The 20,040-nt window shown below is 55.5% G+C and overlaps 1 protein-coding gene across 5 annotated transcripts in view; it reads right to left on the bottom strand.

Moving 5' to 3' along the window:
• The window catches only part of PHACTR3 (phosphatase and actin regulator 3), a 237,736-nt gene that overhangs the window by 26,875 nt on the left and 190,821 nt on the right, over nt 1-20,040 (bottom strand). For all 5 annotated transcript variants that reach the window (XM_086702610.1, XM_086702609.1, XM_086702611.1 and 2 more), the window contains one exon: nt 15,776-15,929. In XM_086702610.1, the coding sequence (XP_086558736.1) occupies nt 15,776-15,929 (154 nt within the window). The remainder of the gene's footprint in view (nt 1-15,775; nt 15,930-20,040) is intronic.

The following is a 20,040-nucleotide window of genomic DNA, read 5'->3' as shown; positions in this document are numbered from 1 at the left end:
CCCAACCATCCATCCACCCCAACCATCCATCCACCCCAACCATCCATCCATCCCAACCATCCATCCACCCCAACCATCCATCCATGTACCCAACCATCCATCCACCCCAACCATCCATCCACCCAACCATCCATCCATCCCAACCATCCATCCACCCAACCATCCATCCACCCCAACCATCCATCCACCCCAACCATCCATCCATCCCAACCATCCATCCACCCCAACCATCCATCCATGTACCCAACCATCCATCCACCCCAACCATCCATCCACCCCAACCATCCATCCACCCCAACCATCCATCCATCCCAACCATCCATCCACCCCAACCATCCATCCATGTACCCAACCATCCATCCACCCCAACCATCCATCCACCCAACCATCCATCCATCCCAACCATCCATCCACCCAACCATCCATCCACCCCAACCATCCATCCACCCCAACCATCCATCCATCCCAACCATCCATCCACCCCAACCATCCATCCATGTACCCAACCATCCATCCACCCCAACCATCCATCCACCCCAACCATCCATCCATCCCAACCATCCATCCACCCCAACCATCCATCCATGTACACAACCACCCATCCACCCCAACCACCCATCCACCCAACCATCTATCCATCCCAACCATCCATCCATGTACGCAACCACCCATCCACCCCAACCATCCATTCCAACCATCCATCATCTACCCACCCACATAACTATGCAACCATTTAACTGTCCAGCCATCTCTCCATCTCTCTGTCTACCCACCCACCCACGTAACTATGTGACTATCCAAATCCCTCATCTAGCCATCCAGCTACCCATCCATGCAACAGCTGCCATCTGAGAGCCTGTTACGTTCCAGGCACTATGGTAGGCACTGAGGTCAAGGCATCGAAGAAGTAGGGTCCTCCCTTTCCCTGCCTCATGGAGAATCATGAGCAATTCAGCGGTTCTGAACCAGGGATGGCTGGTGGGCATCTTTCAGGGTGCTGTCATGGGGCTACAGGCTGTGGGTGCTGAGGGACAGGACTCAGCTGGGCAGGCTAAGCTCAGGCCCTCACTCACCACTCACTGACTACTAACAACTTTGAGCCTTGGTGTCCTCACATGCAAAATGCAGCTTGTGACATCTATCACCTGGGGATTAGCTGCCATGACGTCACAAGGTCCCAAGCCCATGTGGACTGCGCCAGACAGGCAGTGGCTACGAAAGTAAAATTCCAGAAATGTTTATAAACTTTAAACGTAAGTGTTTACATTTTATGCATAAAGCTTTCATCAAATTTTAAACCCATGACCTCAAAGGTTAATCATCACAGGCATGATCCCCCATTTTGCAAATTGGGGATTCACGGTGAAAAGGAAAGCCCATGATAGGTCCAAATTCATGCTCCACACCACAGCTGCATTTCTTTTTGAAGATGCCCAGCTGTTCATTTTTTGCTCATGAGTTATCTTGGGCACAATGAGTTCTTTGTGATTCTATTCATCCACCTTCTTCCCGCCATTCTCTGAAAACCCCTTTGGAAACCGACCCACCGGCAGCTTCTGGGACCGAGCCCACGAATGTGCTCTCGTGCATCAGGGAGCTGAGCTCACCCTGTGAGGAGTCTCACCAAGCAGTCAAGCTGGTGCCGGGAGAGCATTCTACGCTCTCCTCGTGGAAGGCTGCTGCCACTCAGGAGCGGTCCTCAAACCGACACCTCTCCCGGCTCCGAGTCCCATGTCACCCCTGATGGGTCAGGAGAGCCCAGGCCCCACCCTCCTCGGCATCTGAGGATGACGGAAACCTTCCCCCCGGCCCATCTTATCCAAACAGAAACACTCGGCTCCTAATATGCCCAACCCCAAATCCCAAATTATTCAACAAGGGTCAAGAGCTGGAGCCCTGAAAGCACTTAGAACAAAGGAAAGGGGATTCCAAATCCTCCGTTTTCCTTTGATTGCTTTTATTTATTTTTTTATTTTTTTTAATTTTTTTTTTCAACGTTTATTTATTTTTGGGACAGAGAGAGACAGAGCATGAACGGGGGAGGAGCAAAGAGAGAGGGAGACACAGAATCGGAAACAGGCTCCAGGCTCCGAGCCGTCAGCCCTGAGCCTGACGCGGGGCTCGAACTCCCGGACCGCAAGATCGTGACCTGGCTGAAGTCGGACGCTTATCCGACTGCGCCACCCAGGCGCCCCTTCCTTTGATTGCTTTTAATGCTGCCCCATTTCCAGGAGATGGAGAGGCTTATCAACCCTGAGCACAGGGACTTGTTCTGTCCCTGGAGGCCACTGAAAAGCCACTGACCACTCGATCTCTGTGAAAGGAGCATGAAGTCAGAGGGACGACAGGTGGTAGGAAATGAACCGACATTAACAGGAAACACCCTGTGAAACACCACACCTGTCTCCCAGTGCCCTTGGTCCATCGGTTCAAAAACGGCCAGCAGAGGCTCCCACGTGGTCTGCACACTCCTTTTTTATTTATTTATTTTGAGAGAGAGAGAGAGAGAGAGAAGGAAAGAAGCAGAGGGAGAGGGAGAGAGAATCCCAAACAGGCTCCATGCTATCAGCACAGAATGTGACGTGGGACTTGAACCCACGAACTGTGACATCATGACCTGAGCCAAAGTCAAGAGTAGGACACTCAACTCAGTAGGACTGAGTCACCCAGGCGCCCCAACCACACACCCCTTCTGCAAGCCCCCCCCCCCCCCCGGCACTCACAGATTAACTGCAGCTAAATGTGAAAGGGACCACCCCCCCCACTCTGCCCAAACCCGGACACAGAACCTCCCTCACACATCCCCCTTCCTCCTTCCTGTGTCCCCTCCCCCGGGGTAGAGCATCCCAACCCACCCGGCAGGGGAGCTCCTCAAGCTCTCACTGCCTACCCCAGTCCCGTACCCCCCCAAGCCCAACCCCCCAGCCCCATTGCCCACATGACAGTGCCCACCTCCCCGGCCAGAGGCACTGCCCCATCCTGCTCCCCAGCTCCCCTCTGTTAGCAGAGTGGTCTTTCTCAAGACACCCCTCATCCCGCCATGCCCCTCCTTGTGATCCTTCAGGCATCCCTGTTCGCCACTTAGCACCAACTTATCGAGCGCCTACTGAATGCATCAGGGACACATCAGTGACGAGACAGAATCCAGCGTCCTGTGGGAAGACTGACCCTGAAGAGGCAAACCAAGATAAGAGCTAATTTCGGGCAGCACTACAATGAAGAAAAAACCACAGAACGATGTCATGGGGGAGTCGGGGGGGGGGGGGGGGAGGGCGGGGGTGGTCACAGCAGGTAACCTCCCAGGAGGTGAGAAGTTGGGGCCGGGAGGAGCAGAGGCAATCACGTGTGGCTCGGGAGCACGGAAGGCCCACACCCGGCACCGCTGGGCCCTCTGGCCTTGCGCCCGTCATGCCCCGCACAGCCCCGCCCCCTACCCCTTGCAGCCCCGCCCCATGCTCCCCACAGCCACGCCCATTCAGTATTTGGTACTTTTTTTTACTTCTGCTCGCAGCCTAGGACACGTGACACTCCTGCCCGCACGCTAACGGACGCCTACGGATCCTCCAGCTCTGCGCTGGGAACAAGCCACGCTCTGACACCCTCACCCACCCCCGCCTCCTCCTCTCCCTCCCAGGCCCTGCGCCTCTGTGGCTGGTGTAGACATCTGCCTTTGAGTGTGTCTTTTCAAAAAAAAAAATTTTTTTTTTTACCTTTACTTATTTTTGATAGAGACAGAGCACAAGTGGGGGAGGGGCAGCGAGAGGGAGACACGGAATCGGAAACAGGCTCCAGGCTCTGAGCTGACAGCACGGAGCCCGATGCGGGGCTCAAACTCACAAACCCAGAGATCATGACCTGAGCGAAGTCCGACGCTTAACCGACTGAACCACCCAGGCGCCCCAGCCATAGTTAGGGCCCCCAGGCGGTTCTGCACGTCGCAGGAACCCGGCGTTTCTGTACTCGGGGGTGGGCGCCCCGCACATGTCCCAAAGCATTTGGTGTAGCTGGAAAGACAAGGCCCGTCTTCCTGCGGTCCCAACTTCCCCCTGTAAGTGATTTAAACCCTCACCTTCTAACCTCAGCAACCACGGATCAACCGCAAATTTTCTGAGATTTTGTAAGGACACAGCATAACTTATTATGAGGGCAACATACCCCGCTGGCCGTGGCCAGGCCCTGATCTGGGGGCATGATGTCCACACACATGCTCAGTGACGGTTGCAAGGTGGGACCGGGCGTGATGTTCTAAGGACCAATGCAGAGGCACGTGCACAACGTCTCAGGCCACATGGGACACAGAGCCAAGTCCCAGGGCTGCTGACACGGGAGCAGGCCCACTCAGCCCGGCCGAGATGGCTGTTAACAGCTTCATTAGTACGACACCTACCAGAAGCTGGACCGTATCCCAAGTCATTAGCCTCCTACACTGTGTGCAGATGAGGGCAAGACACCCTGGCATCGGGTGGGGGCAGGGGCTCTAGAACCTACCGTCTGGCTGCTCGCTAATCCTGAGACGCTGGGACACAATGTGGCCTCTCCGGCCGTTTCCTCATCAGCAGAGCGGGGAACAATAGGCTCTGCCCGGGACTGTGGTCAGGTTTGGAAAGCGGTCAGCTCAGCGCCCCACCAGCAGTCAGGGGCCAGTCTGTCCGGGATGCTGCTGCTGTGGTCATGACATCTGAAATTTACCAAAGGACGCTTCTGTGGACGTGAGAATCGTGGGCTTCGAGGCTTCAGGTGCAACAAAGAAACAAAGGCCCAGCAAGACCAGGCTCACCCCCGCCCTCCGCTGGCCCAGGGTGATTCTCCCCCCGGCCAGCCTGAGCGAGGGCTCCTGTGGGCACCACGTCTGCGTGTTAGCACGTTCTGTCCCAGCACCTAACGCAGACCTGCGTCACCTGCATCTGGAGGCCGGAGATTCTCCCGACTCAGCTGTCACACTATGCTCTGCAGGGAGGAGACCACACCTGTGGCGATGCCTTGTCCCCACGAGGCTTTGAATCACAGCAGGTGTGCAGACAATGGGCAAGTGTGACGACAGCAACCAGGCTCTCAGGCCACATGCGCCGGGGACACCCTGAATCCGTGTCCCCTGCGCAGATGTACGGTTAGGGCCCCCGGGCGGTGAGGGCAACAGGCCGGAGGTTTAACGACCTACCTAGGGCTGCACAGCCCAGTCCAACGCGGGCCAGCCTGACTGTGGGGTCTCTGCCCCGGGGCAGGGCTGGATCCAGACCCCCACGTAGCAGTGGGTAACCTGACCCAAGTCACCAACATTTGCTCAGATCAGGCCGACCTCCTTGCCTTGATGTTCGTGATGGGTCGGAACAGTGTCGCCCCACCGAAGCAGCCGGTGTGTCGGCTGGAGCTGCCACGATTGCTCACGTCTCGGCAACGGTCCCAAAAGCCAAGAGGCTGGGGAGACCTGGAAGGTCAACCGGCCCATCGTCTGCATCACCCGCTCCCCAGGGGAGCAGAACCTGCTGAAGGTGACGGGTAACCATCACAGTGTCCTTCTTCTCCTTCTTTAAACTCCCAGAAGTGGAGGGGCGCCTGGGTGTCTCAGTCGGTTGAGCGTCCGACGTCGTCAGCTCAGGTCACGATCTCGCGGTCCGGGAGTTCGAGCCCCGCGCCGGGCTCTGGGCTGCCGGCTCAGAGCCTGGAGCCTGCTTCCGGTTCTGTGTCTCCCTCTCTCTCTGCCCCTCCCCCGTTCATGCTCTGTCTCTCTCTGTCTCAAAAATAAATAAACGTTAAAAAAAAAAATTAAAAAAAAAAAAAAAACTCCCAGAAGTGGAATGTTCGGTTACAACGGGCTGTCACGGAGCTCTCTGCGTGCCCTGCTCAGTTATTTCTGGGCCACACGGCTGCCAGCGGGGTGTGTGGGTGTGTGTGTGTGTGTGTGTGTGTAAATCACGTCGCTAGGGCTGATAGTGTTCTATAGTCTCATTATTATTACTTCTATTAATACAGATAGTAAAAGGTACGATTTCAAAGCAGTATTATTTAAAAGTTTTATTGTCAGGGCGCCTGGGTGGTTCAGACGGTTGAGCCTCTGACTTCGGCTCAGGTCGTGATCTCGCGGTTGAGGAGTTCGAGCCCCACATCGAGCTCTGTGCTGACAGCTCGGGGCCTGGAGCCTGCTTCCGATTCTGTGTCTCGTTCTCTCTCTGCCTCACCCCTGGCCATGCTTTGTCTCTCTGTGTCTCAAAAATAAATATAAACATTTAAAAAATTTTTTTTGGTTTTATTGTCATTTTAATTGAGGATGAAAGGCTCTTTGTTACTATGAATTTTTACATCTGCATTTCCTAGTGAAGCTGAGAGCTTCCCATGCATTTGTTTACAAGCTTTGCGCCCTCTCTCCTGAGCCCAGCGGTCCAGGCTTTTCCCCACCCAATCTGTTGGGCTCCAGCTGACAAGTGGGCCTTATTCTGGAGTAATGACCTGGTCTAATTCAATGTTCTTTTCCTCCTCCTGCTCTTATGTTTCTTCTCTTCTTCCTGTTTCTTGAAGTGTAGCTCATGAAAATAATCCATAAAGAGGAAGACACTGACGTGTGAAAATGAGCCTTGTAGTTTTACCTTAAAAGCAAATATCCCAAGTCTGTGGATTGTTGGGAGGGAAGAGCGAAGCCGGCAGACTTATCTGGTCCTGGGATACGAGACACTATTAAAGATGAATATTTGTAGGGCGCCTGGGTGGCTCAGTCAGTTAAGCATCGGACTCTTGTTTCGGCTCAGGTCGTGATCTCGCAGTTCATGAGTTTGAGCCCCGCATCAGGCTCTGTGCTGTGAGCAAGGAGCCTGCTTGGGATTCTCTCTCCCCCACTCTCTCTACCCCTCTCCTGCTCACACATGCACATGCTCTCTCTCTCAAAATAAGTAAATTTTAAAAAATGAACATCTGAATACTGTGTCACGGTATGGAAACACTTCTAACACGACACTACATGGTAAAATCTCATACACCCTAAGAGGGCCTCCATAAAAAAATATTTTTTTTTACAGTATTGCCATGGGTACCTGCGCACTTGACTCTGAGAGTCCTGGCGGCCAAAGCAAAAGGGAAACGCAACTGATTACAAAGTGTGCATTCTCCTTAAGATACCACCAGGCAGCTGTGGTGCAGAAACACAGCACAATGTGATCCTGAAACCTCAGAGAACAGTCTTCCAAGAGTCCCGAGGCAGGGATACAGAGCATCGTCAGGCAGTGGGGACACTTGGGGAGGAAGGGCCCGTTGCAATACAGATTCCTACTCAGGAGGTCTGGAGTGGGGTCCAGGAATCTGTGTGCTCCCAAAGCCCCCTGGTGATCAGATGTGCACACTGACGTGACCAGGTGACCAGCTACCCGCCCACGTTTCCTGCTGTGCGCGCAGGGGCAGGTGACTGCGCTGTTCTGAGGCACTTCTCCTCATCTGAAAAACAGGACCATTAGGAGTAGCTACCCCCAGAGAGTCCCTGTGAGGCTTCGAGGAGATAATGTGTATGAAGCACTCAGCAGGAGGCTGGTACAGAAAAGACGCTGAATAAATAAATAACAACCATATTAATAACCACGCTGCTCTGTCCCCATCTCGGAGGATGCCTGTGGGACTGGATTCGAGTCGCCCGGGATGAGCTGGGTTCCCACGCTGCAGGTTGGGGTGGGGGGGGGCGGCACAGAGCGACGGGTCCTCAATCGGCAAATATTTATCAGTGCCCCGCTGCTATCATAAACCCCCGCCCCTGCAATGAAGCTTCAACTCTGCCCAAATGAGTGGCTTCCTTTCCAGAAATTAAAAGCCATTTTTTTTCTTCCTGGTAAGCCCACAAAAAAGAAAGATTTCTGTGTTTTCCAAATTCTGTGTCCACAGAACTGAGACCCTGCACGGGGTCCCTGCTGCCTGTGAGGCCTCAGTGGACAACAGGACCAAGGCTGATACTCGGGTCCCATAAAGCCGTGCCAGCCTCCACCCCTGTCCTTAAAGGCCTCCAGCCAAGGAGGGCGCCTGGGGGGCTCAGTCAGTTAAGTCTCCAACTTCAGCGCAGGTCATGATCTCACAGTTCACGGGTTCGAGCCCCGTGTCGGGCTCTGTGTTGACAGCTGGGAGCCTGGAGCCTGCTTCAGATTCTGTCTCCCTCTCTCTCTACCCCTCCCCTGCTCATGCTCTGTCTCTCTGTCTCTCTCTGTCTCTGTCTCTCTCTCTCTCTCAAAAATAAATAAACATTAAAAAAATTAAAAAAAACAAAACAGCATCCAGCGTCTTCCCTAAAATTCTGCAGGTTTTGAGGCGACCATGGTGGGTGGGGGCAGCTGTGCACGACACTCTTTTTTTCCTGCGAACTTGTTTCCATGGAGGCTGAGTGGTGGCAGCCTGTTCCGGACGCAGAACGAAATGTACAAAGGGACACGACGAGGAGCACTAAACTCCGGTGGTGGCATGCTAAGGACCAAGTCCCGAAGGACATCACTGAGCCTTAATCAGCTGCTCACAACACAGCCCCAGAGCGGAGAACCCCCCCACCCCCACCCCCACGGGACACTTAATAGAAAGTTCGTGCAGCACTCAGGCCCCTCTGTCTCCAGGCGGGTCACAGGACAGTCACAAATAAGAACAGACGAGAACAACGATCACATCATCATTAACAAGGATGCGGGGCTGCTCCCCAACCTGTAGAGGCTTCTACGGCCTCCACTCAAGCCTCAGTGCGGCCCGCCGGGTGGCCTCCTCCTCTATGGAAGTGACAGGTGACAAACAACCCAGGTGTGTCCCAGCCAAGCTCCTGCCAGCAGCAGCTCTGTCTCCCTGAGCGCCTCCTGCCAGGGATACACTATTACGTTCTTTCAAGGACTAACCTAGAACCTTCCCAGGAGCCCCAGGGGTGCTGCCGCAGTCTCCATATGCAGGCAGGAGGGAGACCCAGAGGTGGCCCTTGCCCGACTCCCACCGCTGTGACAGCGAGGCAGGGATCGAGCCCGCCTGGCCCCAGTTCCCCAAAGCCTATGTGTGGCTAAGGGGCCATTCTGGACACCTTCACTCACCCCCACTGCTCCGCACCAGGGGACACTTTGCATCATCTCTGCGCCCCCCCTCCCGGACACAGGCAGGAAGGACTGGGAGCCCAGAGGCCTGACGTGTTGGCCGGAGGCCAGAACGCACGGTGATGGGAGCCAAGCCAACATTAGACAGTGCAAAGCCCGAAGCGGGTGAGGCGGCGCTTTGGCAGAAGGCCTCCCCTGAGCCCGGGTGTGGTTCCAGGGCGCCCACCCTGCCTCCCGAGTCCCCTAACTTCTTGGAAAGGCTTAGTTTTCTCCTCTGTAAAATGGAGAGAAGACCCATCTTCCCGGGTTCCTGCGAGGATGAAATCAAAAGAGGGAAAGTGAGTGACACTTACTACCCGGGGCCAGCACTTAAAACTGAAAGCGCGCGGGCGTCCTTAACCGTCGCTCCCCTTACACCGTGTGCACGACAGTCTGCGCCCGTGGGCATCATGTCCAGAACACGCCTACTGTGTGACACGCGAGGGCTGGGGGTCCTTAAATGTGGCGGAGTCACTGACAGGGTCACTCACAGAGGTGAGCTGGGCTCCCGTCTGGAGAGATGCCCCCCACTTCGTGGAGCCCCCACACCCGGCACCCAGCAGGTGCCTGTGCCAGGGAGCCGGGGACAGCGGCCACTTCACCCGCGACGGCCCTGGGAGCGCCCGGAAGAGAAACCATTAAAGGTCTGGAAATTAAAGAAAATAAAACAAAACAGAAACACCCATCGCGCTTCAGGCTGCTTCGGTGGAGGGCACGTTGCCATGGCAACCAGGGCTGAATTATTCCGCAAGTGATAGCGCAAGACCCTGCAAGGAGGCAAAACAAAGACAAAGGGATCCAATTAAACCGTGTCTGTGGGGAGACAGCAGCTGACCCTCCTCCCGGATGCGGATGCGACTTCTCAGCTGCCTCCCTCTCTGGGTCCCGGGTTGCTTTTCTGTTTGTAAACCTGGTGACAAAAGTCACAGCACCTCCTCCGTTCTAGTCCAAGGTTTAAGAGGCGCGACAGACTCAGTGAGTAATGGAGGAAACCCGGTCCAGGACATGTGTTTCGGGTTCCTCGAAACTGGGGGCCTTCCAGGCCCTCAGGCTGGTTTCTGGCACCCGCCTCCTCCCACCTCCCCTCCTGCGCCCACAGGCAGGGGTGGGGTGGGGGGGGCGGCGGGGGGGGGGGCGGCCTGGACTTCTCTTACACCAAGTGTCCTCGTGATGATTTTGTCCTGGTTTTGAACCACGTATATACCACCACTGTTTACTATTTTTCCTTTAGATCAACTCACGTAACACTCTATTTTGAAAGAGAACCTGGTCTGTTTATCACATAGAAAACCATTATCATTTGGCAGAACTAGAAGGCAGGTGCAAAAATAGTACAATAAGTGACTCTACTCTTGAGGCACCTGGGGGGGCTGTCGGTTGAGCCCTGACTTCGGCTCAGGTCACGATCTCGCGGTGTGTGAGTTCGAGCCCCGCGTCGGGCTCTGCGCTGACAGCTCGGAGCCTGGAGCCTGCTTCAGATTCTGTGTCTCCCCCTTTCTCTCTGTCTCTCTCTCTCAAAAAATAAATAAACATTTTTTAAAAAAAAGTAAGTTTATTCTGTACCTCTGGGTAGGGAGGGATTTTTTAAACATGACACAAACAGCATGAACCATAAAGTGTATCGGAGGTCGGCAAACTCTGTCCCATGGGCCGCTATCTACATTTGTAAATACAGTTTTCTCGGCACAACGCCACACGCACCATTCCACGTGGGCTAAGCCCACATTAGTGCTACAGTAGCAGAGTCGTGTTGTTGCAACAGACACTGTAGGGTCCACAAAGCGGGAAGCATTGACTTGCTGGCCCCTGACAGAAAAGCCCGCTGACGCCTAAAGAGTACGATTGGTAATCCAACGACCTTACAATGAAATACTTCTGCACACAGGAAAGTATGACCTAAATGAAAACACGAGCCCCAGAGAACGGCTGTGTAACTCACCAAACTGAGGAAGGAGTCGAAGCCACAATTTCCAAAGCAAACTCCTAAAACCATCAACACAAAGAAACCTGCCGGTGAAGTTCATGAGAAGAAGAAACAACCAAGGAGCCAATAAACACTGAAAACATGTTCAATCTTACCAGAAATAAGAGAAACAGAAGACCAACCCTCACGCAAGTGCACATCCCATGGAGGAAACCAGCAGCTAGGCAAGCCAAGCTTGATTAATGAGCATATTCCCTCGGCCACGGTGATCGGTTCAGCGATGAGCATGTGATCTAAACGTGTCCAGGGAGCCCCTTCCATCCCTTTGGTCAAGGTGATCGCTTCAGGAATGGGCTCCCATACAGAGGTAAGCCTGGAGCTTCCTGGACCAGGATGTGGAGCAAAATAGCCAGAGAATGAAGCCACACGGAGCACAACCAAGTCAAGGAACAGAAGTAGACCAACTCTTATCAATGCCGTAGGAGCATCTGGATCCAGCCATGCCTGCAGCATACTCAGGAACAGTAAGCCCCACAGGGCAGAGAGTACCTCCGTCTTGTCTGCTAGGACACCTCATACCCAGCAGCGTGTCTGGCACGTCACAGCTATTCGGCAAATACCTGCTGAGTGCATGACCGCGTGAATGTGGCCGGTGCACCAACGGAAAGGGGAAGTCCGAAAAGACGTGGCGGAGAGAGGGTCAAGACAGGCCACTCCAGGGGCACCTGGGTGGCTCAGCCGGTTAAGCAGCCAACTCTTCATTTCGGCCCAGGTGATGATCTCACGGTTTGTGAGATCGAGTGCTACGTTGGACTCCGCATTGACGGCTTGGAGCCTGCTTGGGATTCTCTCTCTTCCCCTCTCTCTGCCCCTCCTTTGCCCCCACCTTCTCCTCTCAAAATAAATACATAAACTGGGGGGGAAAAAAGATCATTCCAGCACACCTGCAGGAGACTTCATTCAGGACGCACACCCCCCTCCCTGTGGCTTCTCATTTGAGGCTCAGAACCACCCCCACCGCACCCCCCACCCAGGTGAAGAGTTAGGAACTCTCTTCTCCTTTATTTAAAAAAGAAAAAACACGTAACGAGAACACGGGACTCAAGGCTATCACTGATGAGGCTGAGGCCAGGGTGAGTGAAAGGAAACTGAAGGTCGTCAGGCACTCAGGGGGCCACAGACCGAGAAGCCCCCTCAACGGTGCCTGCCGTTTGGGAAGCACAGACTCTCCCATTCACGTGAAACGCTGGAGCTAGATGTCCACGGCGGCCTGGGGTCTTTCAGTGCTGGGACTATAGCCCCGGCGCCCGGGAGCCGGACCCCAGCAGCCTGCGGCCCCACTGCGGGGCCAGGAGCCCGGCCCACAGGCACAGGCGGTCGGGGCTCTGCTGAGGCAACGGCCATCAAAGTCCCCGGGTGGTGGCACCAAGTCCCCAAATCATCCCAGGACGTGGAGACTGTCCCCACTGCCTCCCTGGCCCACGGTCTGACATTTTTTTCCACTGTACCAGCAGCTCCCCAGAGGGGTACAAGAACCTCCCTGCCTGCCGTGGGTGAGGCCTGGACACCCCACGGCCCGCCCACGGCACCTGCAGCACAGCTGAGGCCAGGCATGGCGACACCCCACGTGGCCGTGGACGTGGCTGTGCCCGTGCCCTCAGGTCCCCCTCACTCAAGAGGCCTCTGGCACAGCATGGTGACTACAGCCGCGACCCCGAAAGGGGCCTTGTGACACCCAGGAGGAAAGGCCTCGGGGCCCCACAGCCGGGCCCAAGCTGCACCTCGGACAACCGCTCACACCCGACACCTGCCATCTCTCTCGGAAATGCTGGTCCGGACCCCTCTCCTCAGGGGGCCTCTGGGACACCCCCCGGCAGCAGGGGCAGACCTTGGTCTGGGGCCCTGTGTCCACAGGGGTCCCCTCCGCCAGCCCAGGCCTCCTCCCCGTCTGTGATAGCTGGACCCCTCCCGAGGGGTTCATGCATTTGCTTCCTAGGCTTCCCTCCCCGCTCCCTCCCGCACGTGTTCCTCCAGCATCTGCCCCACACCAAGCAGGGGGACCAGGCACAGGGGCAGGGGGAGGGGGGGCGGTTCGGCCACACAGGAAGAGGTCTGAGGCCGTGGCTCTGCAGGAAGGCGCGAGCTGACAGGAGCGATCTCCGCTGCCCAGGGCCCCTCACACGAGTCAATTAAGTCTTTGACGCGTGACCCAGATGCAACGAGAAGGGCTTGAGGGGCATCACAGCCTCATTCGATCCGCTGATACGGGCTCACACTGGTGGCTTGCCTCAGCCCACCCCTACCAGGCAACTTGTTAGACTGTTCCGGTCTCGGGTCTGGATGGGGCTCACCAATCTGTATTTTTTTTTTTTAATTTTTTTTCATGTTTATTTACTTTTGACGGAGAGAGAGAGACAGCGTGCGAGCAGGGGAGGGGCAGAGAGAGAGGGAGACACAGAATCCCAACAGGCTCCAGGCTCCGAGCCGTCGGCACAGAGCCGACGCAGGCCTGAAACCCAAAGACCGAGAGATCGTGACTCGAGCCGAAGTCGGACGCTCAACCGACTGAGCCCCCCAGGCGCCCCATCAATCTGTATTTTAAGAAGCTTCCCCGTGGGGTTCCTGAGCCCCAAGTAGCCACCAGACACCTTGGCGGCGGTCTGTGTCACAGGCACCGTTGGCCACAAGGCTTAGAGATGACGCAGGAAGAGGCCCCAGCTCGCAGAGGTCAGCAGCCCAACCTGCCGAGGGGCAGGTGCTGTGTAACACGCCTTCCTTACGGGATCTCCCAGAAACAGACGATGACCTTGGAAGGTCAGCATCCCACCTTAAAGATGAGAAAATAAGACCCAGACAGGGGTAAGGTCACCCTGGACATCAGTGCAGAGTAGAATTTGAACCCAGGTCTGTGTGTGTGACTCCAAGTGTCTAGGACCCCAGCTTGGGGCTCCTGTGCCCTGCTGAGCCAGTCCCTCCTCTGCCATGGGCCTGGCAGCTGCTATCACCCCATTTTACAGGTGAGAAAACCGAGGCACAGAGAATCCTAGCACCTGGGGTCTGCACATTCCCCGCCCTCCCCCCCGACAACATTCAGTGAGGGATTTCAGCGGAAGATGGGCCCACCGGGGCCCACGCTCCCTGGTGCAGAGCGGAACAAGGGCTGAGCCACCCAAAGAGCCCCGTGCCTCAGGCAGAGGAAAGACCCCCGGGAGAAGAAGTCCAAGTTGACCTTCAGATCAGTGCTTCTTGACCGGGACGATTCTGTCCCCCAGGGGACACTCAATGTCTCGAGGCATTTCTGGTTGTCACAGTGGGGTGGGTGGAAGCAAGATAGGAGTAACCCCTCCCCCCAACCAGGCGGAAGCCAGTGCTGCTGCTAAACGTCCTAGCCTGCCCAGGACACCCCACCACAAACTCACCCGGCCCCAAATGTCAAGGCTACCGAGGCTGGAAGACGCTGAGGGTGGCCCACAGACCAGCAGCACTGGCGTCCCCTGGCTTGTCTAAACACAGAACCCCAGGGCCGCTGCAGACCTGCTTCATCGGAACCTGTATGTTCCCGTGGTCCCTGCAGGTGACCTGGGTGCAGGGGTCAGTGAGAAGCGCCAGTCAAGGGCAAATTGAGGGTGAGGCACGGGGACAGCTGGTCCGCCATCGGGATGCCATCCCTTCCTGCTCTGCAGAACCAGCTTCTGGGGGTTAAAGGGGGAACGGGTAGGCTGAGGGAGTCTGGGACCCTGTCCCTCCAAGCCCAGCCCAGCCCAGGCCATACTCCAGAAGGTGCAGCAGGGAGGTCAGGGAGATGGCAACAGGTGTGTGCCCGAGCCCCATTAATACGTCCTTTCTGACACCCGCACCCAATCCTGGGGCTACGATCCAGAAGGCTCGAAGGGCCTGATTCCCACAAAAGCCCTGTGGTTCATGTTCAGCTGCTCTGGGCCAGCTTCGTGGCAGGGGCCGCCGGTGAGAGTGGGACTGCCCCGTGTGCTCTGGCCCCCGGTTTTTGGGGAGCAACCTGGAAAGTCCTCCAATGCTGGGCCCACCATGCAGTCACAGCCCGTCCCCCTCCTGGTAACAAAGCATCCTGTCCCAGGGCGCATCCCTGGACCCCGGCAGATCCCAGCCACAAAGACCCACAGCTCCACACTGTCCGGGCCCATCACACAGCCAACCCTAGTGACCACCCTAGGGGACGCCTGGGGGCTGTAAAGCAGAGGGCGCTCACTCGTGGCTCTGGGTCACAGCCAGACAGCAGATGGGCTCAACTTGGTGCACGTACTGTCCCCCCAATAGATTCCAGCTTTCCTTGAAAAACTTAGGCGATCTGGCAATACGGGATGCACATTCCTGCAGGAAGGTGGCCTGGTGGAGGCGAAAACAGAGCCTCTCCCCCAGGTCCGGGACGCCCACAAGGCATGTCCTGCCCACGCTGTCACAGCCCCTCCCAGCCATGGCCCCTTCACTCCTTCAGGGGGCTCGCTTGCCCTCTACAGACCGGTGCTCTCTGCTGGGGGTGATGTGCCCCCCCACAGGCAGGTGGAGATGTGCGGGGACAGTTCTGACTGTCACAGGAGGGTGTCAGGCGTGAAGACAAGGACGGCCCCCAGGACAAAGGACTGTCCGGTCCCCAGCATGGACGGTGGCGAGGCGAGAAGTCGCGGTCAGAGCCCTGTCTGGGAGCCCTGAGACGGCGCAGGGCAGGGAAGACAGGGCCTCAGCGGGGTGCGGGGTGCGGGCTGCGAGGGGGGGCCCCCACCTCTGCCTGAGGCGACAAGCCACTACTTACTTGGAGAGTTTCATCTCAATCTGCTGCCGGATTTCCTGTCTCTCTTCGTCAGTCCTCCTGGGGAAAATGTTCCGGTCTTCCAATTCCTGCTTGCTGGGCCGATTCCGTAGCTTCACCGCCAAGAGCTCCTTCTTGCATTTTCTCGGCAGTGTTCCTGAGAGCCGCCGGAGGGACGGGAGGGAAGGGACAAGGACACAGGTATTAGTCGGGTGCTGGCTTGCCGACCTAGCCGCCCCCCTGCTGCTCGAAGGAATCTGCACCAGGGCAACGGGGATGTGTCTGTCAGCTTGTGGCGCCTTCGGACGGGCAGGGGGGCGATACCGGGAGAGAGTGATGTCACCGCCTGTGGGTCATGCGTTCCACGGGTGGGCGATCGATCACAGAGGACCTCCAGGGGCAGTCCTGCTTGACACCTGTTCCCCCAGGGTGACTATGAATGGCACTCAGGCTTCCTTCTGAGTCTGGGCCATAACCTACAGTTACTTCCCATGGCGGTCCCCTCCCCTCCCCTTTCCCCTCAGGGTCCACTCTCCCCGCTTCCCCAGTCCCGAGAGCAGCCCACCCCGGGGCCGTCGGAGCAGGTCTGCCCCCCACAGGCCACCAGGCTCTGCTGGACCGTCCACAGCCGGCCCTGTCCCCACAGCCAGCCTCCGTCCTTCTCAAAGGGGCCCGCGGGGACTCCAATCACCATGACACCACACCGTGAACTCCCCCTGGATCTGAGCTCTTCCCCGTCCATCAATTTATTGTCTCCTTCACCAGACTTTGAGGTCAACAGCAGTGTGCCCTCCGCGGGCCCGGAACAGCGCTGACGCAGCATGTTACCAGCGAACACGGAGCGAAGGAAAGGGTGGGCTGACTCCGGGTCCCCAGGCTGAGGCTGATCTTTATTTCCACACACGCCCGGGATCAGCCAACATCCGGGTGCGAGTAAGATCTTAGAGGATGGGATGTCTAAATTAAGAGAAGTGGGCTTGGCGGTGTTCACAGGCAGAGAAGGATGGTATGCTGGGAAACGGTGATGTGCGGAGTCGGTGAGTTTCTGAATGAGACACCCCCCTGCCCCCCGCCCCTGGCAGGTAACTGCAGGTGGCGGTTCTGCAGCTTTACCAGGACATGGATTTCAATCCGGGGGTTCAGACCATCCCCCAACACCCCCTGGGTGGAGGCAAAGAAAAATGGCTCCCCGAGAAAGCCGACGCCTAGTGTCGAAGACGGGGGTGCAAAGCCAGAAATGAGTCTCAGAACGTGACATTTCACAGAAGTTGGGGACAAAGGAAGACACAAAACTTGGGGGCTCCGCTGAGGTTTGAATTTCTAATATGAGCTTGTTTGCTATGCTTTATAGAGAAAGAGGAACATAATGACTCCCCAAACCATTCCAGCAAGGGCTCTAGCCTGAATTTGTTTTAATAGCTTTATAAATGGCTAGAGTCCTACATTTATAGGATCACAAAGAGCCTGAAGGAGTCACGTGCATTTTTCGGTTAGTCTTTACTGTGTGTTCCGGGGGAAACTGACAGCTTTGGTGGCATTCACGAATTAAGGGCATCTCAAAGGTCTCGGGACAAATCCTTCATGAATGTCAAGGGTCTAATACGCGGCAAGAAGGGATTGCCATTTTCAGAGACCCAGAGTATGCTCAACTATGAAACCACACTGAGTGTGGTTTAATCTTTTAAGCTTTTGATAACGAAAGTCTTTTTAAGCCCATGGCAAATGTCTTGGGCTTATTACAAACTTTAATCGTATTTGTTCTTAACTGAGAAAAAGAACCTTCGTCAGAGATTTCCAGATGGAAATGAGAATTCGCTCCACATAAAGTCCTGGTGCCGGGAACAAGCAAGCCGTTCTCCCAGCCTCTCTGGGCACGGCACGGGCACACAGTAGGGCCACAACAAAAACTTAGAGCCTGGTATCAGGTCTTCTCTAGCGTGTCAGGAGGTTACTAGGTTTTGTTACTGAGAAGTCAACAAAGGAAATTTCCAAATAGCTTACAAATGAGGCTTTCCACGAATCCGGCCAGCACTCCCACCCAACCTTCAATTGGGTCAATTTGGGTTTTTTGTTGTGGTTTTAATGCTCATTTATTTATTTACTTTTAGTATTTTTTTATTATTTATTTTGCAAAAGATACGGAGAGCAAGTGGGAGAAGGGCAAAGAGAGAAGGAGACAGAATCCCAAGCAGGCTCCGAGCTGTCAGCACAGAGCCCGACACGGGGCTTCAACCCACAAACTGTGAGATCATGACCTGAGCCAGAGTCGGACGCTTAACCAACTGGGCCACCCAGGCACCCCTAATGTTTATTTATTTTGAGAGAGAGACAAAGACACAAAGAACACAAGCAGGGGAGGGGCAAAGAGAGAGGGAGAGAGAGAATCCCAAGCAGGCTCCACCCTGTCAGCGCAGAGCCCCACGTGGGGCTCGATCCCACCAACCGTGAGATCGTGACCTGAGGTGAAATCAAGAATCAGACACTCAACTGACTGGGCCACCCAGGCGCCCCCAGAATCACTCTGAATGAGCACATATCCCAGAGCGGTCTGACTCGGAGAAGATGTGAGGCTGAGGATCCGAGGTCAGGAAACCTTTCTGTCCCGACCGTGGGAGGCAAGCAGTCCTCCCTCCCCAGATGCCCCCAGACGCACTGGTTTCCCTGTTTTGACACAGAAAAGTGGGCCAAGCACAGAAAACCAGATACAAGGGTGCTCGTCCAGCGTCATTTATGAAAGCAAGAAATTAAATAAACCAAGATGCCCAGGATGACACCTGTCAGATGATGGCACATCGTATGTACCATGAGCCTCTGCAGACCCATCGACAATGGTGGCCTGTAGGTCACTGAGTGTCAGAAAGACATTCACAGGATGCTGCTGACGACAGCAGGGTGTATAGATGTGTGTGTGCCATCCCCAGAAACCTGTCTGTAGATGTGTAGGTGCCGAAAGTTTAAGTACATATGACATTATAATTGGCATAGAGAGGTCAAGAATTCCTCATTTTCTGTACTAATTTTGCTTTTTGGTATTGTGTTTTTTTTATCATAATTTCCTTAAATGAAAATGGATAATTATTTAAAGAGAAAGAACACTGTTGAGCAACATCAGGATAGATGGTAGAGAAACTGTCTCCTCCATAAAAGCAACAACTGGAAAAAATGGTCAGGGTCACCTTTTCCAGAACTCTGTACATAACCCACGGCCGCAGCCACACAGGGCAAGTTCATCCAAGAGGAGGAGGCTGAGTCTCTGTGAGAGGGTCTCACTCGGTCTACGGTAACATGCTCCTCCCCCCCAGCCATGCGGTGGTCTTGAACTCTAAGAGTGTGCAGATCTCGGTGGAGACAGGCCGCCTGGCAGTCAGCGGAGGGAAAACCCTCGTTTTCTCGCTCCCGGAGAACTGCCACCATCTGACTTGTCTGCTGGCTCCCCCGAAGTCCCCACGGGCAAGGCTGGTTTCTGGATGTGGTCAGAGCTCACCTGCCACAAAATGTCTTTTCCCTGGGTGCATCTGTGGGAACCAACACTGTCTTTCCAAGGGCAAGACTCTCATCTACCTTCAGATGGGTGTTAGTTAGTTCCCGCCTAACACCCTATGGAGTTCTTTATTGGCAAAAGCTAAAAAAAAAAAAAAAAAAATCAACGTAGAAGCCAAAAACTTAAGTAAATTAGAAGTCTGATGGTACCAGATCTAGTTCGACTCCGGTGAACGTCGGGGGTACCTTTCCAATGTGCGGCAGACGGTGGGGCAGAGGAGGTAGGGTGGGGTGATGCTGCCTGTCCCCTGGTGCCACAGTGGCCGGGACAGCACTGGGTGGCACTGCGAGGGCCCCGGCTCAGCAGGCAGGGGGCAGCCTTGCACGCACCTGCTCATGGGCACACCAGCAGGTATGGAACTGCCAATGTGCCCCATTACCTACCCCAGTGGGGCAGAGGGTACCTTTAGAGACCCAGAGGTGGTCGGCACTCCCTTCTTTGTGAAAGGCTCCCTTCCCTTTCCCCATAAGCCACCACTCCGGCCGGCTGTCCTCCCACCTTGATGGCCACGCCTCAGTCTCCTTTGCTGGCTCCTTGATGTCTCCCCACCTCTACATGTCCGTGTGTCCCAGGACTCTCTGTCCACACCTGCTCCCCACACGACCTCCTCTGTCCCATGAGACGCTAAGGCCCGACTGCTAACGGCTCGGGATTTCCATACGCGGTCTCACCTCCTCTCCTGTACTCCAGGCTTGCTTTCCAGGCTTCCTTCAGGACGTCCCCCGCC

This window comes from Puma concolor, chromosome A3 (assembly GCF_028749965.1).
Source record: "Puma concolor isolate L17-30 chromosome A3, mPumCon1.1.hap2, whole genome shotgun sequence".
Taxonomy (NCBI): Eukaryota; Metazoa; Chordata; class Mammalia; order Carnivora; family Felidae; genus Puma; species Puma concolor.
Note: the sequence above shows the minus strand (reverse complement) of the source record. Positions and strands in the feature narration are given on the sequence as shown.